This window comes from Periophthalmus magnuspinnatus, chromosome 7 (assembly GCF_009829125.3).
Source record: "Periophthalmus magnuspinnatus isolate fPerMag1 chromosome 7, fPerMag1.2.pri, whole genome shotgun sequence".
Taxonomy (NCBI): Eukaryota; Metazoa; Chordata; class Actinopteri; order Gobiiformes; family Gobiidae; genus Periophthalmus; species Periophthalmus magnuspinnatus.
The window spans coordinates 11,548,050-11,570,327 of NC_047132.1; the positions used below are offsets into that span (position 1 = coordinate 11,548,050).

At 39.9% G+C, this 22,278-nt stretch overlaps 1 protein-coding gene across 1 annotated transcript; it reads right to left on the reverse strand.

The window, feature by feature from the left end:
- Window positions 1–2,765: 2,765 nt before the first annotated feature.
- LOC117373802 (G-protein coupled receptor 182-like) lies at window positions 2,766–12,081 on the reverse strand. Its single transcript, XM_033969906.2, has 2 exons — window positions 12,015–12,081; window positions 2,766–6,338 (listed from the first exon to the last, which is right to left on the reverse strand). The coding sequence occupies exon 2, from the start codon at window positions 6,332–6,334 to the stop codon at window positions 5,240–5,242; it is 1,095 nt and encodes a 364-aa protein (XP_033825797.1). The 5' UTR covers window positions 6,335–6,338; window positions 12,015–12,081; the 3' UTR covers window positions 2,766–5,239.
- Between the last annotated feature and the right edge of the window lie 10,197 nt (window positions 12,082–22,278).

Here is a 22,278-nt window from a genome sequence, read left to right on the forward strand (position 1 = left end):
AAACTGCTGCCCTGTTGTTGTTTTTGTTCTGTTTTCTTACAAATATCATGATATAAACACTTTTCTTAAGACTTATCTATTTTAATTTGCTGGTCTCCATAAATGCAGATAAGTAACATTCTGCCAAAATATAGATTAAAATACAACCATGTTTTTTTTTTCTTTTTTTTCTCCATTGTGGATGTGTTTATTGCACTGAAAACTTGCATCTCCACAAACCAGACTCTTCTCCTGCTTGTTTCCATGGAAATGTTGTTCCTTTGGCTGTAATATTCCACAGTATGGCTTAAAGTGTATCTGTCTCCATGGAGAACGTTCCGAAGTTTGGTTTTAGCTTTATATTTCAGTGGAATCATGCTGTTGTCTTTTCCCCCACAGAGCGTTGCACACTATCACTTAAATCTTATCAGTCACTTATCTTCTTAAACTGAGCAAGACAGTGTTTAAAGAGTGCGAGAGAGAGTTTTTAAAGGTGCAAACGAGCGGGTGAGAGAGTTGCAGATTGGGTGATTATTTATGTTTTGATTTGTGTGATTTTAATGTCTTTCTTATTCTGTAAAGCACTTTGAATTACCTTGTGTACGAATTATGCTATACAAATAAACTTGCCTTGCCATAAATGCAAACTGTGGAACATTCCAGGAAAAGCAACTACATCTCCATAGAGACGAGCAGGCTGCGAACCATCCACCAAAAAGTTGCATATTGCACCTTTAAGATCAGCTTATAGGGTTTGGTGTGTATTTAAAGGTCCGATATTACGCTGTTTTCTAATATTTCCTCAACACAAACAGACCTGGAGTTGTGTTTTGTTTCATTGACACATGTTTAACACACAAAACCTGAAGATTTAGACTGAGTTTTTTTTTAAACTGAAAACACTCTATTCCACCTTGTGATGTCATGTGGCAATACAGGAAGTGCTCCGTACACCTTACCTAGAATCATTTGGATGATTTCAGCCCTGGAATTATCAATGTGTACTGAACAAATGTAAAAGGTGGATGTTAACTTAAAAATACCACTTCAAAGTGTTACTCAAACATGTGTGATTGAAACAAAACACAACTCCAGGTCTGTTTTTGAGGAGGCAACTGCTTTATGACATGGCTTGTATTCATTATCACTCATGTATGTATTTATTTTTACAGTGCACCTTATCCAAAAGTCCCTGTCTCATCAGAATCCAGTGATGATTGAGCAGATTCTGGTGAAGTACCGAAGCGGTGTGTGTGTTTCCGTGGGCTACGACCTTTGACCTCCACTTGGCCCCAGCCTCTTCCTGGTATTGTTAAGTTCGGGTCATCTTTCCTTTCTCCCCTTTGGCCTGTCCTGACGGTGCACTGGTGCAAATGTAATAAAGATAAGAACTGCTCATCACCAGCACAGCACTCACAAAGTAAACACACCAGCCACACGCTCTGCAAAAGTACTTCAAAAGTATCAAAAATCAGATACTAATCAATACTAAAACTAGAATTGAAACTTAATATCAGAACCAAGTTTGAAATTTTTGTATCGTGACAACACTACTATGAGTGCACAGTTTAGAAAAATATGTAATTGTGGAGACACAGGGAGGGCATCTGACACATAGGGACATTTCAGAACATGTTTATTACCTCAAAACCACTGCCTCTGATTTGATTATTGTGAAAATTCAAAATTGTGGTTGGTTATATTTGTGTTATTTCTGTTACTTTTATTTTTATGCAGGGACAATTTGGCAGTGGGTCTTAAATTCACACTCACAAGCCAAAACGTCTTAAATCAAGACTAATATTTTAAAGTAAATTTAACCTGATATTTTTAAACTTTCGATGTCACTTTTTGTTTTTAAATATTCAACTTAAAGGACCCATATTGCGTTACTCTCTGATCTGTGTTCTAATGTTGTTTCCTCATCAAAAACAGGCCTGGAGTTGTTTTGTTTCATTCACATGTTTAACACACAAACCCTGTATATTTAGGCTGAGTTCTTCCCTCAAACAGAAAACACTCTGTTTCACCTTGTGATGTCATGTGGTAATACAGGAAGTGCTCCGTACACCTTCACTAGAATCATTTGGATCATTTCAGACCAGGAATTACCAATCTCTATTGAACTAAAAGTAAAAGGAGCTGTTAACTTGAAAACTACCACTTTACGACATCACAAGGAGGCACAGAGCATTTTGAGCTTTGGAGATGTAACAGAATAATAATAAAGTGTTAATCAAACATGTGTGAATGAAACAAAACACAACTCCAGGTTTGTTTTTGATGAGGTAACAGCATTATAACATGACTCACAAGAGTCAATTTTGCAGAATATGGGACATAACTTAGTTCTAGAGAAGTACTTTTTACAGTGTTGGCAAGATAAAATGATGAATTTTGCTTGAATTAGTTTTAACTTATTCAAATTAATTATAGAGTTGTATTACTTCAAGTGCAAAAAAGCATAAAAAGAATACACTGAAACCACTCAGATAAAACTGAAACTGAAAACCAGGTAATTTCAAACCAAAATTCACTCCCAGAATGTTGCATAACTGAATTTTTTTAATTTGCGATTATGAACAGAGTTGAAACAGTAAGATAAGTTTGAATACACAGCTCTTATCAGTTACTAGACATGCTTTTGTTTATTCCTGGTGTGCCTGTCCTCTTCCTATGGACCGGTCCTGGGGGAGGCAAGGATCCAGGAAACAAAATTGTGAAATATTTCCGGCTTCAACTTCGAACAGGATCCAAGAAAACAGGAAGACGTAAATTTATGAGATGTCAAGTTAAAGGTGAGCTATGTAACTTTTCTGGTTGAAGGTCTCCATGGCAATGCTATAGTGCTCAGTTTGAAAATCGTTAGTGCAAAGTGTCCATAAAGATGCATTAACCAAAATAATGAATACTTTTGAATGAACGATGATTTTAGTTTTTTGCTTCTTAAAATCTCAATTGTTTTCACATCAGGCCAAATGAAAATTCTCTGATATGTTACGACACAATTCCAAGCACGATTTTCTTTACCCGGAATGTTCCACAGTATGGCATTCAGTATTTATCTAAAGCAGCACCATGCAAGTTTTCTACCACTCGAATGTCGCTATGGAGTTAAACCATAGACTATAAAGAAGTGGAGTGAGTGAGTGTGATGACACCCACAGTGTTCAGCTTCAGTCAGATGAAGCTCATCCAGGTTAGAGCAGTTACAGCGGCCAATTTGAAGCAGAGTTCCATATGTCGAATTCCGGCCACAAGTATCTTGGTATCAAAGAGCCAATCTGGAGTGAAGCTGTTGAAGGTAACACCCCTTCCTGCTGGTTTAGAATTGAGTGGGTACTTAGCAACACTGTCAATCAAACCTGTTGCTAACGCAGCAGGAGTGACCTCAGGGAAAGAAGGCGCCTGATTTTTCTGTTATTAATGTTTAGATCTTGATTTACTGCCACAATAGCCAAATGAAAATACTATGATCATTCAGATTCAAAATGACAAGTCTGACAGCAGCAGCTACAGAGTGAGGGGTGAAGATTTTTCAATGTAAAGTGAATTGGAGCCAGAGTCGATGGAGCCAGGAGCCCATGCTCACTCCTTATTTGGACCGTGGAGGCTAGTGCTTTAACTACATCCATTTATATATGTAGTCTATTAGTTACACCCAATGGAGTTTTATTCCAAAGCACAAATATGCATGCATTTAACGCCAAACTCTGGAACATTCCAGACAAAGCAATGGCACTGTCATGGAGACGAGGCCTTTAAAGAAAAATGTACAAGCCCAAGTTGACAAATTCTGAAATATAAATTCCCATTGTGGTTTCATAAAACTAATTAAAAGAAAAAAAAAAAAAAAACTTTTTAAAAAAGCAATAATTTTAAAGGTGCACTATGTAACCTTTCTATTGGAGGATCTGCCGCCGGCTTGTGTCCATGGAGATGTTATTGCTTTACCTAAAATGTTTCACAATAAGTCACGGAACATATCTACTCCATGGAGACAAGCAAATGCTGCTATCAAGCCAAGTTACAGGCCAGATCTGTGAAAAGGTGGCATTGCTCACAGCAAAACTGAACAATGAAAGAGCTGTAATTAAATAAATACAAGATGGATGTTAAAGGCACATTTCAGAGCAAGATTCTCTGTCTCTGCCCTACAACTCGATCACTTGGGGCTTTGCTTTACTTACATCAGATCGAACGCTCCCTCATGGACAAATCAATGGTGAAGCCAGTTCCCATATTAAATTATATCAAATGTGTATTTCACATTTATGTGTTTTATCTGCTCTCTTCACCAGTCACAGGTAAAAGAGGAGGTTTAGTGTCACTAGATGTTTACCAGACACACACAAGTCCAGAAATCACAAATGAGAGTGTGTTAGCTGTTAGCTTAGATGCCACTGTTACATGCTAATTATGATCCATAAAAAAAGACATCAAAAGGTTTACACACTCAACCCTTTAAAAGAACCTTTGACCTAAATGTGGCCGATGGGTTGGTACCAGCCGACTCCCTCTGGATTATTCATAATTTGTGATTTTTACAGACTAATGCTAACAGCTATAGGAAAAAAATACAGGGAACTGGCTCTGATGTTCCAAAATCTTTCAGGACTAGCCAAGTAGATGATAACATGAGGATCAGTCGCCACATCTACTAACTATATATCCTAACAGAAAAGTTACATAGCGCAGCTTTAAAATGCTGAATTCAAGTTGCCATGATTCACGATCTTCATATTTTTGCAGTGTGGTTGACGCATTTTGACAGTCTCCAGTTCATTTGCATCCAATCACAAAACTTGCTTGATATTTTTCTATTTTATGGCGGAACGTTTAGCAGTTACCATGGTAACACAATGCACACATTAGTAAACGCTACCAAAGATCATCTGAAAACTCTAGAAAAAAATACAAAATGGGTTTAAACAGCATTTTCCAGAGGCTGTGATTAATACGAGCGTTCGTGGTTCTGTTTAGGAGTTTGATTTTCAACAAAAAGTTGAGTGTGACTAACTGAAAAACATTTGGCTAATGTTAGCTAGCTTGTGTCTGAAATTTAATTTGAGAGGGACTTATTTAACAGCACAAAGTAGCTCAACTGTTGTAGTTCCAGCTATGTCAGTTCTTTAGAGTCGAATTATGCTAAAACAGAGCTCAGATTAAAGTCTAACTTGAGTAACTTCAGACAGAGCAGTGCTTTCAATTAGCATCACCTCCCAGAGAATGTTGATGACATCAAAATATATCAACACATTTATGAGGACACGTCGGACTGGCTGGTGCTGGCATCGCTGATCTTGCGCTGCTTCCGTCCTCCCTCCGTACCTCCTGCTCCGTTGGGCTGCGTTGGCGCGGTTCCCACCTGTGCTTCCATATTCCAGTCTTTCGGGATGTAACTCACCACTCTGGTGATGAGGTTACTGCGGAAACTCTTGCTCAGAAAGTTGTAGAGGATCGGATTGGCCACACAATGGAATAGAGAAAAGCACTGGACGATGCTGTACATGAAGTACATGACTTCTACAGTGTTACAGCTGAAGATGAATGGGTTTATGTCATCGATCAACAGTAAAAACAAGATCAGATGAAAGGGGAACCAACACAGGACAAAAACCAAAGAGTACACGTGCACCAGCCACACGTCTCTCTTTTCCTGGACTTCAGGAGCATTGCGTACTGCCTTGGCAAGGAGATAGTTACATGTGATGATGACCGCTCCGGGAATGAAAAACTGAAAAATTAAAGAAATTATGGTCGTACTGATAAACCACTCAACGAAGTTGTGTTCTGGAAGCATGTAGCATCCCGGCTCATCCCATTCCAGGAGGTCTACGTGTACGTTCTCCAAGAGTGCAAGGAACAAGGAAAACAACCAGACCACAGCACAAAGCCACCAACGGCGTCGTCCAGTAACTGGGAACAGCGCAGGGAATGTTGGCTTGGTTAGCGTTAAGTAACGTTCTAGCGTCATTAGCGCAAGGAAAAATGTGCTACTGTATAAATTCACTGCATAGATGAGATTAGTGACTTTGCAGAGGAATCGGCCCCAAAGCCAAACTTGGTTGATGGTAACTTCCAGCATGTAGAAAGGTAGAATGGAGATAACCATCATGTCAGACATGCTAACGTTTAGCAGGCAGAATAGCACGCCGTTAGCAGAGTGACGTCTGCGCCAGTTGATCCACAGCACGAGCAGGTTCTCCAAGAGGCCAGCAATGAAAATGAAGAGATAGAGGAGGAAGAGGGCGATCCGGCGGTAGTCTGTGTCCAGTTCTATGGTGCACTCATAAATGAACCAGGGCGTTCCGTTGTAGAAGTCCAGAGAGTGGTTATGCTCGTGGGACTCCATGGTGCTGAGAAAAGAAATATTAAAAACTGCATTAGTGTCGACAAAATCAATATACAGAAGCTAAATGATACTTGTGTCACTTTCATGTGGTGTCAGCCGAATAAACTGTAAACGGGCGGTGCTGGGGAGGGGGCTTGAGGAGGCACTAGTCTCCCCTAGAATGGCCAATGCTCCATAGCTCTCCTAAAAATGTTTGCCCCAATTTCATAGCACATCCAGTTTCAACTAAAAATGCAAATTGAAAATGTTCACAATCAGATAAACACCATCCATAAAAGACTCTAAATTAACATATTGAGTGCACCATAGACTGTATAAAGAAGTGGACTAAGTGAGTGTGACATGACCTATACCGCTCATGAAGCTCATCAGGGCAGTTACGGGGTGAATTTGGAGCCGAGTTTTGTATTTGGAATTCTGGACGCGAGTATCATAGTAGCCAAAGAGCCAGTCTGGAGTAAAGTTGTTGAAGGTAACAGCCCTTCTCTTAGCAAGGCTGTTAATCAAACCTGTTGCTAACACTAGCAACAGCTACCTCAGGGAAAGAAGGCAGCTAGTTTGTCTCCTATTAATGTTCATACCTTGAGTTATGGACACAATAGCAAAATAAAAACACCAGGATCATGTTGAGCCAGCTAATATGAATTTAAGATCAAAATGACGAGCCTGACAGCAGCAGTTACAGAGAGAGGAGCCACAGTTTTCCAATGTAAAGTGGAGCCAGAGTCGATGGGGCCAGAAGCAAAGTTTATGATGACTTCCTATTTGGAATGCAGTTTGTGGTGTGTACCACCATTGAAGAACATAGCCCCTCCATAGCTTCTCTAACCAAAACTATCTAACACCACGCCTGACTGTAAATACGACTTTCCGAGCGAAAGTTGCCAGTGGTGGAACATATCCATCCGGAGCCAGGTCACGGTGCCAGCAGTCTTAGCAGGGACTCCCAGACTTTCGTCATCCCAGACATGTCCTCCAGCTTCTCCAGTGGGACCCCAAGACGTTCCCAGGCTAGCCGAGAGACATAGTCAACAGTACACAGATTAACAAACCCTCCAGCCCTGCTGCCATTAGAACTAATTTCCACCAATTAAGTTTGCAGTATGCTTTAATGACAAGATTTAGGGCATTAAAAATGCCATCAATTCCACAATGCAAATAACACCTCAGCAGCCACCTAGACACTTAGAGCTGACTCACTTTTCACCTGTAACTGATAAAACTGTACAAGAGATTGTCACCAGTCTGAGTTCATCTACATGCTGCCTCGATGTGTTACCCACTAGGTTTCTAAAGTCTGTGCTCAAGAGTTTGCTATCACCACTCACTCACATAGTTAACATGTCACTTCAATCTGGAACATTCCCAAGAACTTTGAAAACTGCTGTTATCAAACCTCTCCACAAGAAGAGCAGTCTTGATGCCACAATACTGAACAATTACCGACCAATCTCAAATCTGCCATTTTTAGGCAAAGTCCTCAAAAAAGTTGTTCACCAACAGCTTATTAACTTTCTCCAAATGAACAACTCCTTTGATGTTTTCCAGTCAGGTTTTAGACCCCACCACTGTGCTTGAACACTGATGCAGGCAAAGTCTCAGTCTTGATCCTGTTAGGTCTGAGTGCTGCTTTTGACTCTGTCAATCATGGGATAAAGAGACTAGAGGACTGGGAGGGCATCTCTGATACTGAGTACATTGTTGAAATTGGAAAATGTGTCTCAGATAAAATGTCCCTGACCTGTGGGGTGCCCCAGGGGTCAATCCTGGGACCCCTGCTGTTCAATCTCTACATGCTGCTGTTAGAACAGTTAATACACAGCAATAATGTGTCCTACCGCAACTATGCAGATGACACTCAGATCTATGTCTCACTGCAGCAGGTGAATATGGACCAGTGGATTTACTCTGCCACTGCATCCAACAGATCAGTGTGTGGATGTGAAACAACTTTCTCCAGCTAAACTCAGACTAGACTGATGTCATCATCTTTGGCCCACAGAAACATAGAGAAAGTGTCAGCAGTCACCTCCAGTCTCTCTCTCTAAAACCTTCAAATCAGGATAGAAATCTAGGGGTAACAATGGACTCAGACTTGAACTTTAACAGTCACATCAAATCAATAACATCTGCAGCTTTTTACCATCTGAAAACATTTCAAAAATCAAAGGTAAACTGTCAAAACCAGACTTGGAGAGACTTATCCATGCATTTGTCTCCAGTAGGTTAGTCTACTGTAACGTCCTGCTCACTGGCCTCTCCAAACAAGCGTTAAGACAACTGCAGTACATCCAGAACACTGCTGCTCGGGTTCTGACTAAAACCAGGACGTACGAGCACATAAGTCCTGTGCTCAGGTCTCTGCACTGGTTCCTGTGGCTCAAAGAATAGACTTTAAAGCAGCTCTGCTTGTGTATAAGTCTCTGCATGGTCTAGCAAAGTACATCTCTGACATGTTAGTGCCATATGAACCATCTCACACTCTGAGGACTTCAGCCTCCTGCTGGTGCCCAGAGTCAGGACTAAACCAGGAACAATCTTCCTGAAAATGTGAGACAGGCTGTGACAATGTTTAAATCCAGGCTCTAAACAGTTCTGTTTAGCTGTGCATATGACTGAAAGGTTTTTATTCTGCACTTCTCTCTTTTAATGTTAATTTTATGATGATTATGTGATTATTTATGTTTTGATTTGTTGTATTGTGATTTTAATGTCTTTCTTATTCTGTAAAGCACTTTGAGTTACTTTGTGTACGACTTGTGCTATATAAATAAACTTGCCTTGCCTCCAGGTGTCACTGTCCCACACAGGCGTTGAAGTCCCCCAGTAGAAAGATGGACTCCCCGATCTCTTGGTATTTGTACTTCATAGATTATAAAGTGTATTCTTTTAACTTTTACTTCATTACATTTGAAGCTTTATTAGATCTCAAAATCTAAAAGTACTTTAGTACTGTTACTTGAGTAATTTTTTTCATGTAATACTTTTACTTGAGTGTTTTTTTGTTTTTGTTTTTTTGTTTGTTTTTGCTCCGGTATCTGTACTGTTTGCTGTTTGCTCAAGTCAGAGAAATGTGAGTTCTGGAGGCAGCACAAACGTCCCGAGCTGTGACAGCCAGGAGTTTGATCAAAATAAAGTTTACAACAAACAAGACGGATTGAAAGACATTTTAGTGAACATTAAGTTTGGGGATAACTGCTGTAGGCAACAGTGTGTGTCCAAATGTCACAGATACAGAATGTGTTATCACAGGTCAGAGGTCAGAGGTCAGAGGTCATGCAGGTCAAGTGAACAAGCACTGACCTCAAAGAAATCTCCCATCCAAAGCACCTGACATGCACATGAACACAGCATAAAACTACTGAATGAAACTAGATCAAGTATGAACTGGTCAAAAACATACACTACTGGTCAAAGGTTTGGACACAAATTCTCATTCAGTGTTTTTTGTTTTTAAGAAATATTAAATCAAAATAAATAATTTTAATCTTTTAGATTTAAATTTCTCAAAATAGTCACCCTAAAACTAGTATCAAAATTACATACTCATTAGAGCAGGTATCGATACTAAAGTCACAGGACAGGAAAGGTACGGCAGAGTATAAAGATCACTTTAAAAATATAAATTATGTGGCACTACAAGAACAAAGTCGTAACATTTCTACCTTTAAATCGTAATTGTACGAGAATAAAGTCATAGTCAAAGTAAAGATGTTTCTTTATCCAGATTTAGGGGCTTTGAGGGGCTCACCACCACAACCACAATACAAAAGAATGGAGCTTATTTGAGTTAAAAGCTGAAATTAAAAAATCTATGTAAGATGGACGTACAGAGATTAGGTTACATTATAATCGGTGCGTAAAACTGGGGCTGCCCAGTGCACACGGCGCCATAGGCCCCATAACGAGGGGCTGAAGTTATCCACAATGAGCACAACGAACGGTAAATGTGCAAAGGGCCCACATTTAGAACAGTAGAGAAGCTAATCTGAGCGGAGTATGGATAAAGGTCACACTGAGACTCCTCCACGTGTTTGTGGCTCGGAGCATCGCCTGTGCCCTGCCCGATGAACCCCAGGGGGCGCAACACTCTGCAGGCTTTTTCCAAGCAGGAGTCCGGTCACTCCACTGGGAGAAAATGTAGCTAATAACCTAATAACTTACACACATATGGAACCTCCTTTATGCACATTTATGTAAGCTTTAACTCACCTAAGCACCAGTCTTTTGCAGTCTGTGTTTGCTTTGATTTGGTGTCAAGCTGCAAGTCATTAAATGTCAATTACATTTTTGGTAAAATTTGGACTTTTCAGGCTACCTCTTTATTCTCGTTGAATTACAACTTTAATATCAAAATATTACGACTGTGTAATGTCCGTAATTTTTTTTTTTTTTTTTTTTTTTTAAGTGACCTTTATACTCTGCCGTAGTAATGAACCTTTCCTGAATATCTTAAGACTGATCTTGTGCTGTATCAGAACAAGTATAAGACACATAGACTAGTGTACACCCATGGATCACACATGGGAGTAGAACATAAAATACTACCATTTAATGTCGAAAATTGTCTGTTGTATAAAGAAAGAGTTTTTTATTATCATTGTGGTATCGGAATTGGTATTAAGTATCGAGTCTATTCGTCAGTATCGAAATCAAGTTTGAAGCCTTGTCAGGGTTCACTGGTGGACTATGGCTGTTTTGAAGAATCTAAACTATAAAACAAACTTTGGTGCATTATTCACTCACTCTTCCCAGTCTCTCTGTGGGCCCCTTGCCTGGCTAAGTCTAGTTTTTGTTTTTCCTTGAGTGATGCAGAAACACTGACACTGTCTGTGTGAATGGTCATGCAGCCCTCTGTATAATTTGTACACAGGATCTGGTCACCCCTCCCTCCACCACACCTGCCACACTGACTAAATCAACTGGCTAATTTGGTTAGGTGAAAAAAGGCTTGCTTTGTGGGAAGCTTTGAACAAATGTGATATTGTTTAAGGTCCCTTATTCAGAACAAACAATACATACATGGCCACTATGTTTTTTTCCTATTCTGTTGCAATATTTTTTTTCAGGTATTAAAGTAAAGTTTTCCCCAGTACAGATATATTGTAAAAGTATTTGCCTGCTCTCTGAAAGTGCTTATAAAGTCATTATGGTGAACAATTAGGATGCAGCAAGCCACTTAAAATGAACAAGTTATGTTTTTCATGTGTTAAAAATAGTAGCCTTTAAATTAGGGACAACGCATTTACGTGGTTTAACTAGTGCCTGGTTTTGCTCTTGGTTTGGTCCTGGTTTAGTTCTGGTTTAGTCCTAGATCTGGACCTGGTTTAGTCCCGGGTTCCAAGCTGTTTAACTTCTGGTTGAATCCTGGTTTAGTCCTGGTTTAATCATTGGTTTGGACCTGATTTAGTCACTAGTTCTGCCCTGGTTTAGTCCTGGTTTAGTCCTGGTTTAGTCCTGGTTTAGTCCTGGTTTAGTCCTGGTTTAGTCCTGGTTTAGTCCTGGTTTAGTCCTGGTTTAGTTCTGGTTTAGTTCTGGTGTAGTTCATGTACATTGGAGAAATGCAGTAGTTAGTTGATTTCTGGGGTGAGAAAACCACAACACAAAGTTATCCACATCCCCCCTACCTGCACCTGCACCTGTGGACTGCACCTGTCAGTTTTACCTGGGACAGACTCACCTTGTGTCTGAGGCACTGGTGAAGCCGAAGTTCGAGCTCTGACAGAAGCAGCAGACGATCAGAGAGGAGCCTTTTCCAACCGAGGATCTGAGTGAAAGAGTCCTCCCAAAGAGAAACAACACAGAGTAATGACAGGACATCCTCAGAGAGAGAGAGAGAGGGAGGAAGGGGAAGAGAGGGACAGAGATAGAGAAAGAGCGAGAGAGTGAAAAAAATGAGAGAAAGAGGAGAGACACTGTGACTTTTAACAACACATTTATTATAAGGGAACTAAACTCATGCAAAATTCAATCACACAGTTAGTCCTGCAGAGTAACATGGGATTACTGGGACCAGAGCAAACTGTTGTTGTGTCATTGAGCAAGACACCTCACTCGCCCTTGTCTCCACTGTTGAAGTACACTGAAGGTGAATGGGAAACAACGAAAGGGAATCAGCCGGTGTATTTACCACATGCAACCATCATATCAAAAGCTGATCTCACCTGGTCTCTGAAGCTAAGCAGGGCAGGGCCTGGTCACTGGGATGGGAGACTGCAGGGAATCCCAGGTGCCACAGGGGGGCAGCAGTCGCTCTAGTGTCTTTAGGTTAGTGGATCTCAAAGTGGGGACCTCTGTAGTATTCAAGTAATGATCAATGTTACCACAACAACACAGTTTCTCATGATATACAATACAATATATAAGAACTACAGCAATGAAATAAGAACCATGACTTAAGGTGTCTGTGTAATCCCTCACTCGTCCAGGTGTGATCCATCACCAAAGAAAATTCAAAAGTTTTAGAGTGACAAGACATTTGGCTGCTCATCCAACCCACTTCTTCAGTTCTGGTCAGATTACTGGTGGACACTGCAATGTCCTCTGAAAGGAGGAGCTAACTACACTGAAGCTAACACACCTGTTTGTTTACAGTGTTTGTTGGCTAGGTCTAATGAGCTACACTAAGTGTGAACTGTGCCTAAGTCATACTTTGCACAATCATTTAGGCCCCTAATGGGTGCGCTCACACCTATTAGCATACTGGCTAATCCTCAGAACTAAAAAAATAAAAATAAATAAATAGTGATAGCCAATATTCTAATAGGTGTGAGAGCACCTATTATGGGCATAATAAACAAACAGAACAGAAACTGAACAAACAGATGTGTTAGTTTCAGTGTAAGTAGTGAGTAAGAGAGTGAGTGAGAGTGAGTGAGAAAGTGAGAGAGTGAGTGAGAGAGTGAGTGAGTGAATGAGTGAGCGAGAGAGAGAGAGAAAATGAGTGAGTGAGACAGTGAGTGAGTGAGACTGACTGAATGAGAAAGCGGTTGGTTGATGTTAGTCACTTTAACTAATGACCAGAAGTAAAAAATCTCCTGTATCAGGACACAGAACACAGTTTGTTTTGGCTCTAGTTTCTGATGAGGAATGCAAACTTGTGTCACTGTAGAAAGTCAGCATTTTAAATCTCCTCCCTCCTTTCACCCTCATCTCCTCCTCTACCCTCCCTTCCTCTCCTCTTCTCTCCTCCTCTACCCTGCTTTCTCATCTCTTCACCTCTCCCTGCCTCCTCTGCTGAACCTCTGCTCCCTGCTCCTCTTTCCTCTCCTCCTCTCCTCCCTCTCATCCTCTGCTCCCTGTCCTCTACTCCGCCCTTCTCTCCTGTCTTTTTGTGTGTGCAGGGGCCCTTAAAGTAGGAACCTGTCAGCAGATTTTTACACCGGTGAAACAGGAAGTACCATCAGCACAAAGAAATAGTTTCTAGAAAGAACAAATCAGACCTGGAGTTCAGCCAATGGAGACTTGTTATTGTCAGGTGGAATCAGCTCTTTGTCAGTATAAATAAACAAAACTTTTTTTTTTTTTTTTTTCACAATCGCCTCACAATGTGGTGCCTTTATTCAACCCCAAAGATGTGAGTGTTGTTAGTTGACAGGACTTCAAGCCATAAGATTAATATTTGTGGAGCCAATTCCAAACAAATAATAAGAAGGTTCAACCATAAACCATAGACTGTATAAAGAAGTGGACTTGAATCTGGACATCGGGCAGATAACAGTCACATTTTCCTTTCCTTTCACTGACATGGAGGTCTTAAATGCTCTCCGCTCCATAGACCCAAAGAAGCCCACGAGAGCTGATGACCTTGATCAATTACTAGCTGCCCCATAATTAATTAAACCTCTTTTACATATTTTTTATTTATCAATTCAAATGGCAGTTAAACCAGAATAATGGAAAAAGGCAAATGTTTTGCCTTTACATAAGTGTGGGACAACTAAAAATGTAAATCATTTCAACCACCAAGATCTAAATATCTTGTCTTGCAAATGTTTTAGAGACGTTAGTTACAAATCAAGTTACAATTTATCTAGATAAATGCTCCATTTTGAAGTCATCAGCTAAGTAGCAACACAACACTAACAACACTGACAACACTAACAACACAACACTGACAACACTAACGACACTTACAACACTAACAATACAACACTGACAACACAACACTGACAACACAACACTGACAACATAACACTGACAACACAACACTGACAACACTAACAGCACTGACAACACTAACAACACTAAGAACACTAACAATACAACACTGACAATACAACACTTACAACACTAACAATACAACACTAACAGCACTAACAACATTAACAATACAACACTTACAACACTAACAACATTAACAATGCAACACTAACAACACTGACAACACTAACAACACAACACTAAAAATACAACACCAACAACACAAAACTCACAACACTAACAACACTAACAATACAACACTAACAACACAACACTAACAACACTAACAATGCAACACTAACAACGCTAACAGCACTAACAATACAACACTAACAGCACAACACTAACAACACTAACAATACAACACTAACAACTCTGACAACACTAACAATACAACACTAACAATGCAACACTAACAACACTAACAGCACTAACAACACAACACTAACAACTCTGACAACACTAACAATACAACACTTACAACACTAACAATACAACACTGACAACACTAACAGCACTAACAACACTAACAACTCTGACAACACTAACAACACTGACACTACAACACTAACAGCACTAACAACACTAACAATACAACACTAACAGCACTAACAACACTAACAATACAACACTAACAGCACTAAGAACACTAATGATACAGCACTCACAACACTAACAACAATAACAATACAACACTAACAACACTAAGAGCACTAACAATACAACACTAACAACAATAACAATACAACACTAACAGCACTAACAACACTAACAACTCTGACAACACTAACAACACTAACAATACAACACTAACAATGCAACACTAACAACACTAACAATACAACTCTGACAACACTAACAATACAACACTAACAATGCAACACTAACAACACTAACAGCACTAACAACACAACACTAACAACTCTGACAACACTAACAATACAACACTTACAACACTAACAACACTAACAATACAACACTGACAACACTAACAGCACTAACAACACTAACAACACTGACACTACAACACTAACAGCACTAACAACACTAACAATACAACACTAACAGCACTAACAACACTAACAATACAACACTAACAGCACTAAGAACACTAATGATACAGCACTCACAACATTAACAACACTAACAATACAACACTAAGAGCACTAACAATACAACACTAACAACACTAATGATACAGCACTCACAACACTGACAACAATAACAATACAACACTAACAACACTCAGAAAAATAACAATTACAACACTAACACTAACAGCACTAACAATATAACACTAACAATACAACATTAACAAACAAAATTGACACATTTATATATACACATATATAAACTTTTTTTTTTTTTTTTTCACAATCGCCTCACAATGTGGTGCCTTTATTCAACCCCAAAGATGTGAGTGTTGTTAGTTGACAGGACTTCAAGCCATAAGATTAATATTTGTGGAGCCAATTCCAAACAAATAATAAGAAGGTTCAACCATAAACCATAGACTGTATAAAGAAGTGGACTTGAATCTGGACATCGGGCAGATAACAGTCACATTTTCCTTTCCTTTCACTGACATGGAGGTCTTAAATGCTCTCCGCTCCATAGACCCAAAGAAGCCCACGAGAGCTGATGACCTTGATCAATTACTAGCTGCCCCATAATTAATTAAACCTCTTTTACATATTTTTTATTTATCAATTCAAATGGCAGTTAAACCAGAATAATGGAAAAAGGCAAATGTTTTGCCTTTACATAAGTGTGGGACAACTAAAAATGTAAATCATTTCAACCACCAAGATCTAAATATCTTGTCTTGCAAATGTTTTAGAGACGTTAGTTACAAATCAAGTTACAATTTATCTAGATAAATGCTCCATTTTGAAGTCATCAGCTAAGTAGCAACACAACACTAACAACACTGACAACACTAACAACACAACACTGACAACACTAACGACACTTACAACACTAACAATACAACACTGACAACACAACACTGACAACACAACACTGACAACATAACACTGACAACACAACACTGACAACACTAACAGCACTGACAACACTAACAACACTAAGAACACTAACAATACAACACTGACAATACAACACTTACAACACTAACAATACAACACTAACAGCACTAACAACATTAACAATACAACACTTACAACACTAACAACATTAACAATGCAACACTAACAACACTGACAACACTAACAACACAACACTAAAAATACAACACCAACAACACAAAACTCACAACACTAACAACACTAACAATACAACACTAACAACACAACACTAACAACACTAACAATGCAACACTAACAACGCTAACAGCACTAACAATACAACACTAACAGCACAACACTAACAACACTAACAATACAACACTAACAACTCTGACAACACTAACAATACAACACTAACAATGCAACACTAACAACACTAACAGCACTAACAACACAACACTAACAACTCTGACAACACTAACAATACAACACTTACAACACTAACAATACAACACTGACAACACTAACAGCACTAACAACACTAACAACTCTGACAACACTAACAACACTGACACTACAACACTAACAGCACTAACAACACTAACAATACAACACTAACAGCACTAACAACACTAACAATACAACACTAACAGCACTAAGAACACTAATGATACAGCACTCACAACACTAACAACAATAACAATACAACACTAACAACACTAAGAGCACTAACAATACAACACTAACAACAATAACAATACAACACTAACAGCACTAACAACACTAACAACTCTGACAACACTAACAACACTAACAATACAACACTAACAATGCAACACTAACAACACTAACAATACAACTCTGACAACACTAACAATACAACACTAACAATGCAACACTAACAACACTAACAACACAACACTAACAACTCTGACAACACTAACAATACAACACTTACAACACTAACAACACTAACAATACAACACTGACAACACTAACAGCACTAACAACACTAACAACACTGACACTACAACACTAACAGCACTAACAACACTAACAATACAACACTAACAGCACTAACAACACTAACAATACAACACTAACAGCACTAAGAACACTAATGATACAGCACTCACAACATTAACAACACTAACAATACAACACTAAGAGCACTAACAATACAACACTAACAACACTAATGATACAGCACTCACAACACTGACAACAATAACAATACAACACTAACAACACTCAGAAAAATAACAATTACAACACTAACACTAACAGCACTAACAATATAACACTAACAATACAACATTAACAAACAAAATTGACACATTTATATATACACATATATAAATATGCCAAAGGAGGAATTTTACAAAATTTTGTTTAGTTTTTCAAAATTGAATTATCATTCAGAAACTCTTTTCCATTAACTACAAGACATGTAACCTGACAATGCCCTTCAAGACAAAGACAACCATCCATCCATCCATTTTCTTCCGCTTATCCGGGGCCGGGTCGCGGGGGCAGCAGTCTAAGCAGGGACTCCCAGACTTCCCTCACCCCGGACACGTCCTCCAGCTCCTCCGGTGGGACCCCAAGGCGTTCCCAGGCCAGCCGAGAGACATAGTCCCTCCAGCGTGTCCTGGGTCTTCCCCGGGGCCTCCTCCCGGTGGGACATGCCCAGAACACCTCCCTAGGGAGGTGCAGATGCCCGAGCCACCTCAACTGGCTCCTCTCAACGTGTAGGAGCAGCAGCTCTACTCCGAGCTCCTCCCGTGTGACCGAGCTCCTCACCCTATCCCTAAGGGTGCGCCCGGCCACTCTGCGGAGGAAGCCCATTTCAGCCGCTTGTATCCGCGATCTTGTCCTTTCGGTCATTACCCAGAGCTCATGACCATAGGTGAGGGTAGGAACGTAGATTGACCGGTAAATCGAGAGCTTCGCCTTCCGGCTCAGCTCCTTCTTTACCACAACGGACCAATACAGCGACCGCATCACTGCAGACGCTGCACCGATCCGCCTGTCAATCTCACGCTCCATCCTTCCCTCACTCGTGAACAAGACCCCGAGATACTTGAACTCCTCCACTTGGGGCAGAGACTCACCACCCACCCGGAGAGAGCAAACCACCTTTTTCCGAGAACCATGGCCTCGGATTTGGAGGAGCTGATTCTCATCCCAGCCGCTTCACACTCGGCTGCAAACCGCCCCAGTGCCTGCTGCAGGTCCTGGCTCGAAGAAGCCATCAGGACAACATCGTCTGCAAACAGCAGAGATGAAATCCTGTGGTTCCCAAACCAGGCCCCCTCCGGCCCCTGGCTGCGCCTAGAAATTCTGTCCATAAATATAATGAACAGAACCAGTGACAAAGGGCAGCCCTGGCGGAGTCCAACATGCACCGGGAACAGGTCTGACTTACTGCCGGCAATGCGAACACAGCTCCTGCTCCGGTCATACAGGGACCGGACAGCCCTTAGCAAAGAGCCCCGGACCCCATACTTCCAGAGCACCCCCCACACACAAAGACAACCATTCACTTTTTTCATGTGACTCAAAAGAACTCAACCTGTTCCTTATGTCCCCAACCACAGCCCTGAAATCGACACATGTGGTCAGAGGGAGGAAAAAGGGACAGAGGAAGGGTGATGGGAAAGAGTTAACTGAACAGCGGTTTATGAAGTATTATTAATGAATAGTCAAAAGGGAGAAAGTGTGATAGCAGTTTAAGTATATTCATGTTGTGAAGAAAATATTCTTATCATACGTCTTTGTTTAAATGAAGAGACCCACACCAGGTATTAACATGTGTGAAGGCTCTGCCCCATCCTCCATGTGTGAATGAAACAACACAACGTCAGGTCTGTTTTTGAAGAGGTAGCAATATTAAAACATGGATTAAAGCTCACAAGAGTCAGTTTTGCGTAATACAGGACCTTTAACTTTATTCTAGAAAAGTACTAAAGTGAAAATGATTCATTTCGCTTTACTTTTAACTCATTCAAATTTATTTCAGAGTTGGATGATTTCAAGTGCAATTTTCAAAAAAGCATAAAAAGAATACACTGAAACCACTCAGATAAAACTGAAACTGAAAACCAGGTAATTTCAAACCAAGATTTTGACTCATAATTCACTCCCAGAATGTTGCATAACTGAATTTTTTTAATTTGCGATTATGAACAGAGTTGAAACAGTAAGATAAGTTTGAATACACAGCTCTTATCAGTTACTAGACATGCTTTTGTTTATTCCTGGTGTGCCTGTCCTCTTCCTATGGACCGGTCCTGGGGGAGGCAAGGATCCAGGAAACAAAATTGTGAAATATTTCCGGCTTCAACTTCGAACAGGATCCAAGAAAACAGGAAGATGTAAAATTATGAGATGTCAAGTTAAAAGTGAGCTATGTAACTTTTCTGGTTTAAGGTCTCCATGGCGATGCTATAGTGCTCAGTTTGAAAATCGTTAGTGCAAAGTGTCCATAAAGATGCATTAACCAAAAGAATGAATACTTTGAATGAACGATGATTTTAGTTTTTTGCTTCTTAAAATCTCAATTGTTTTAACATCAGGCCAAATGAAAATTCTCTGATATGTTACGACACAATTCCAAGCACGATTTTCTTTACCTGGAATGTTCCACAGTATGGCATTCAGTATTTATCTAAAGCAGCACCATGCAAGTTTTCTACCACTCGAATGTCGCTATGGAGTTAAACCATAGACTATAAAGAAGTGGAGTGAGTGAGTGTGATGACACCCACAGTGTTCAGCTTCAGTCAGATGAAGCTCATCCAGGTTAGAGCAGTTACAGCGGCCAATTTGAAGCAGAGTTCCATATGTCGAATTCCGGCCACAAGTATCTTGGTATCAAAGAGCCAATCTGGAGTGAAGCTGTGGAAGGTAACACCCCTTCCTGCTGGTTTAGAATTGAGTGGGTACTTAGCAACACTGTCAATCAAACCTGTTGCTAACGCAGCAGGAGTGACCTCAGGGAAAGAAGGCGCCTGATTTTTCTGTTATTAATGTTTAGATCTTGATTTACTGCCACAATAGCCAAATGAAAATACTATGATCATTCAGATTCAAAATGACAAGTCTGACAGCAGCAGCTACAGAGTGAGGGGTGAAGATTTTTCAATGTAAAGTGAATTGGAGCCAGAGTCGATGGAGCCAGGAGCCCATGCTCACTCCTTATTTGGACCGTGGAGGCTAGTGCTTTAACTACATCCATTTATATATGTAGTCTATTAGTTACACCCAATGGAGTTTTATTCCAAAGCACAAATATGCATGCATTTAACGCCAAACTCTGGAACATTCCAGACAAAGCAATGGCACTGTCATGGAGACGAGGCCTTTAAAGAAAAATGTACAAATCATTTGCCCAAGTTGACAAATTCTGAAATATAAATTCCCATTGTGGTGTCATAAAACTGATTAAAAAAAAAAGAAAAAAAAAACTTTTTAAAAAAGCAATAATTTTAAAGGTGCACTATGTAACCTTTCTATTGGAGGATCTGCCACTGGCTTGTGTCCATGGAGATGTTATTGCTTTACCTAAAATGTTTCACAATAAGTCGTGGAACATATCTACTCCATGGAGACAAGCAAATGATGCTATCAAGCCAAGTTACAGGCCAGATCTGTGAAAAGGTGGCATTGCTCACAGCAAAACTGAACAATGAAAGAGCTGTAATTAAATAAATACAAGATGGATGTTAAAGGCACATTTCAGAGCAAGATTCTCTGTCTCTGCCCTACAACTCGATCACTTGGGGCTTTGCTTTACTTACATCAGATCGAACGCTCCCTCATGGACAAATCAATGGTGAAGCCAGTTCCCATTAAATCAAATGTGTATTTCACATTTATGTGTTTTATCTGCTCTCTTCACCAGTCACAGGTAAAAGAGGAGGTTTAGTGTCACTAGATGTTTACCAGACACACACAAGTCCAGAAATCTCAAATGAGAGTGTGTTAGCTGTTAGCTTAGATGCCACTGTTACATGCTAATTATGATCCATAAAAAAAGACATCAAAAGGTTTACACACTCAACCCTTTAAAAGAACCTTTGACCTAAATGTGGCCGATGGGTTGGTACCAGCCGACTTCCTCTGGATTATTCATAATTTGTGATTTTTACAGACTAATGCTAACAGCTATAGGAAAAAAATACAGGGAACTGGCTCTGATGTTCCAAAATCTTTCAGGACTAGCCAAGTAGATGATAACATGAGGATCAGTCGCCACATCTACTAACTATATATCCTAACAGAAAAGTTACATAGCGCAGCTTTAAAATGCTGAATTCAAGTTGCCATGATTCACGATCTTCATATTTTTGCAGTGTGGTTGACGCATTTTGACAGTCTCCAGTTCATTTGCATCCAATCCCAAAACTTGCTTGATATTTTTCTATTTTATGGTGGAACGTTTAGCAGTTACCATGGTGACACAATGCACACATTAGCAAACGCTACCAAAGATCATCTGAAAACTCAAGAAAAAAATACAAAATGGGTTTAAACAGCATTTTCCAGAGGCTGTGATTAATACGAGCGTTCGTGGTTCTGTTTAGGAGTTTGATTTTCAACAAAAAGTTGAGTGTGACTAACTGAAAAACGTTTGGCTAATGTTAGCTAGCTTGTGTCTGAAATTTAATTTGAGAGGGACTTATTTAACAGCACAAAGCAGCTCAACTGTTG

Coding starts and splice junctions, on each gene's coding strand:
- LOC117373802 (XM_033969906.2), bottom strand. CDS start 6,334: ATGGAGTCCCACGAGCATAACCACTCTCTGGACTTCTACAACGGAACG.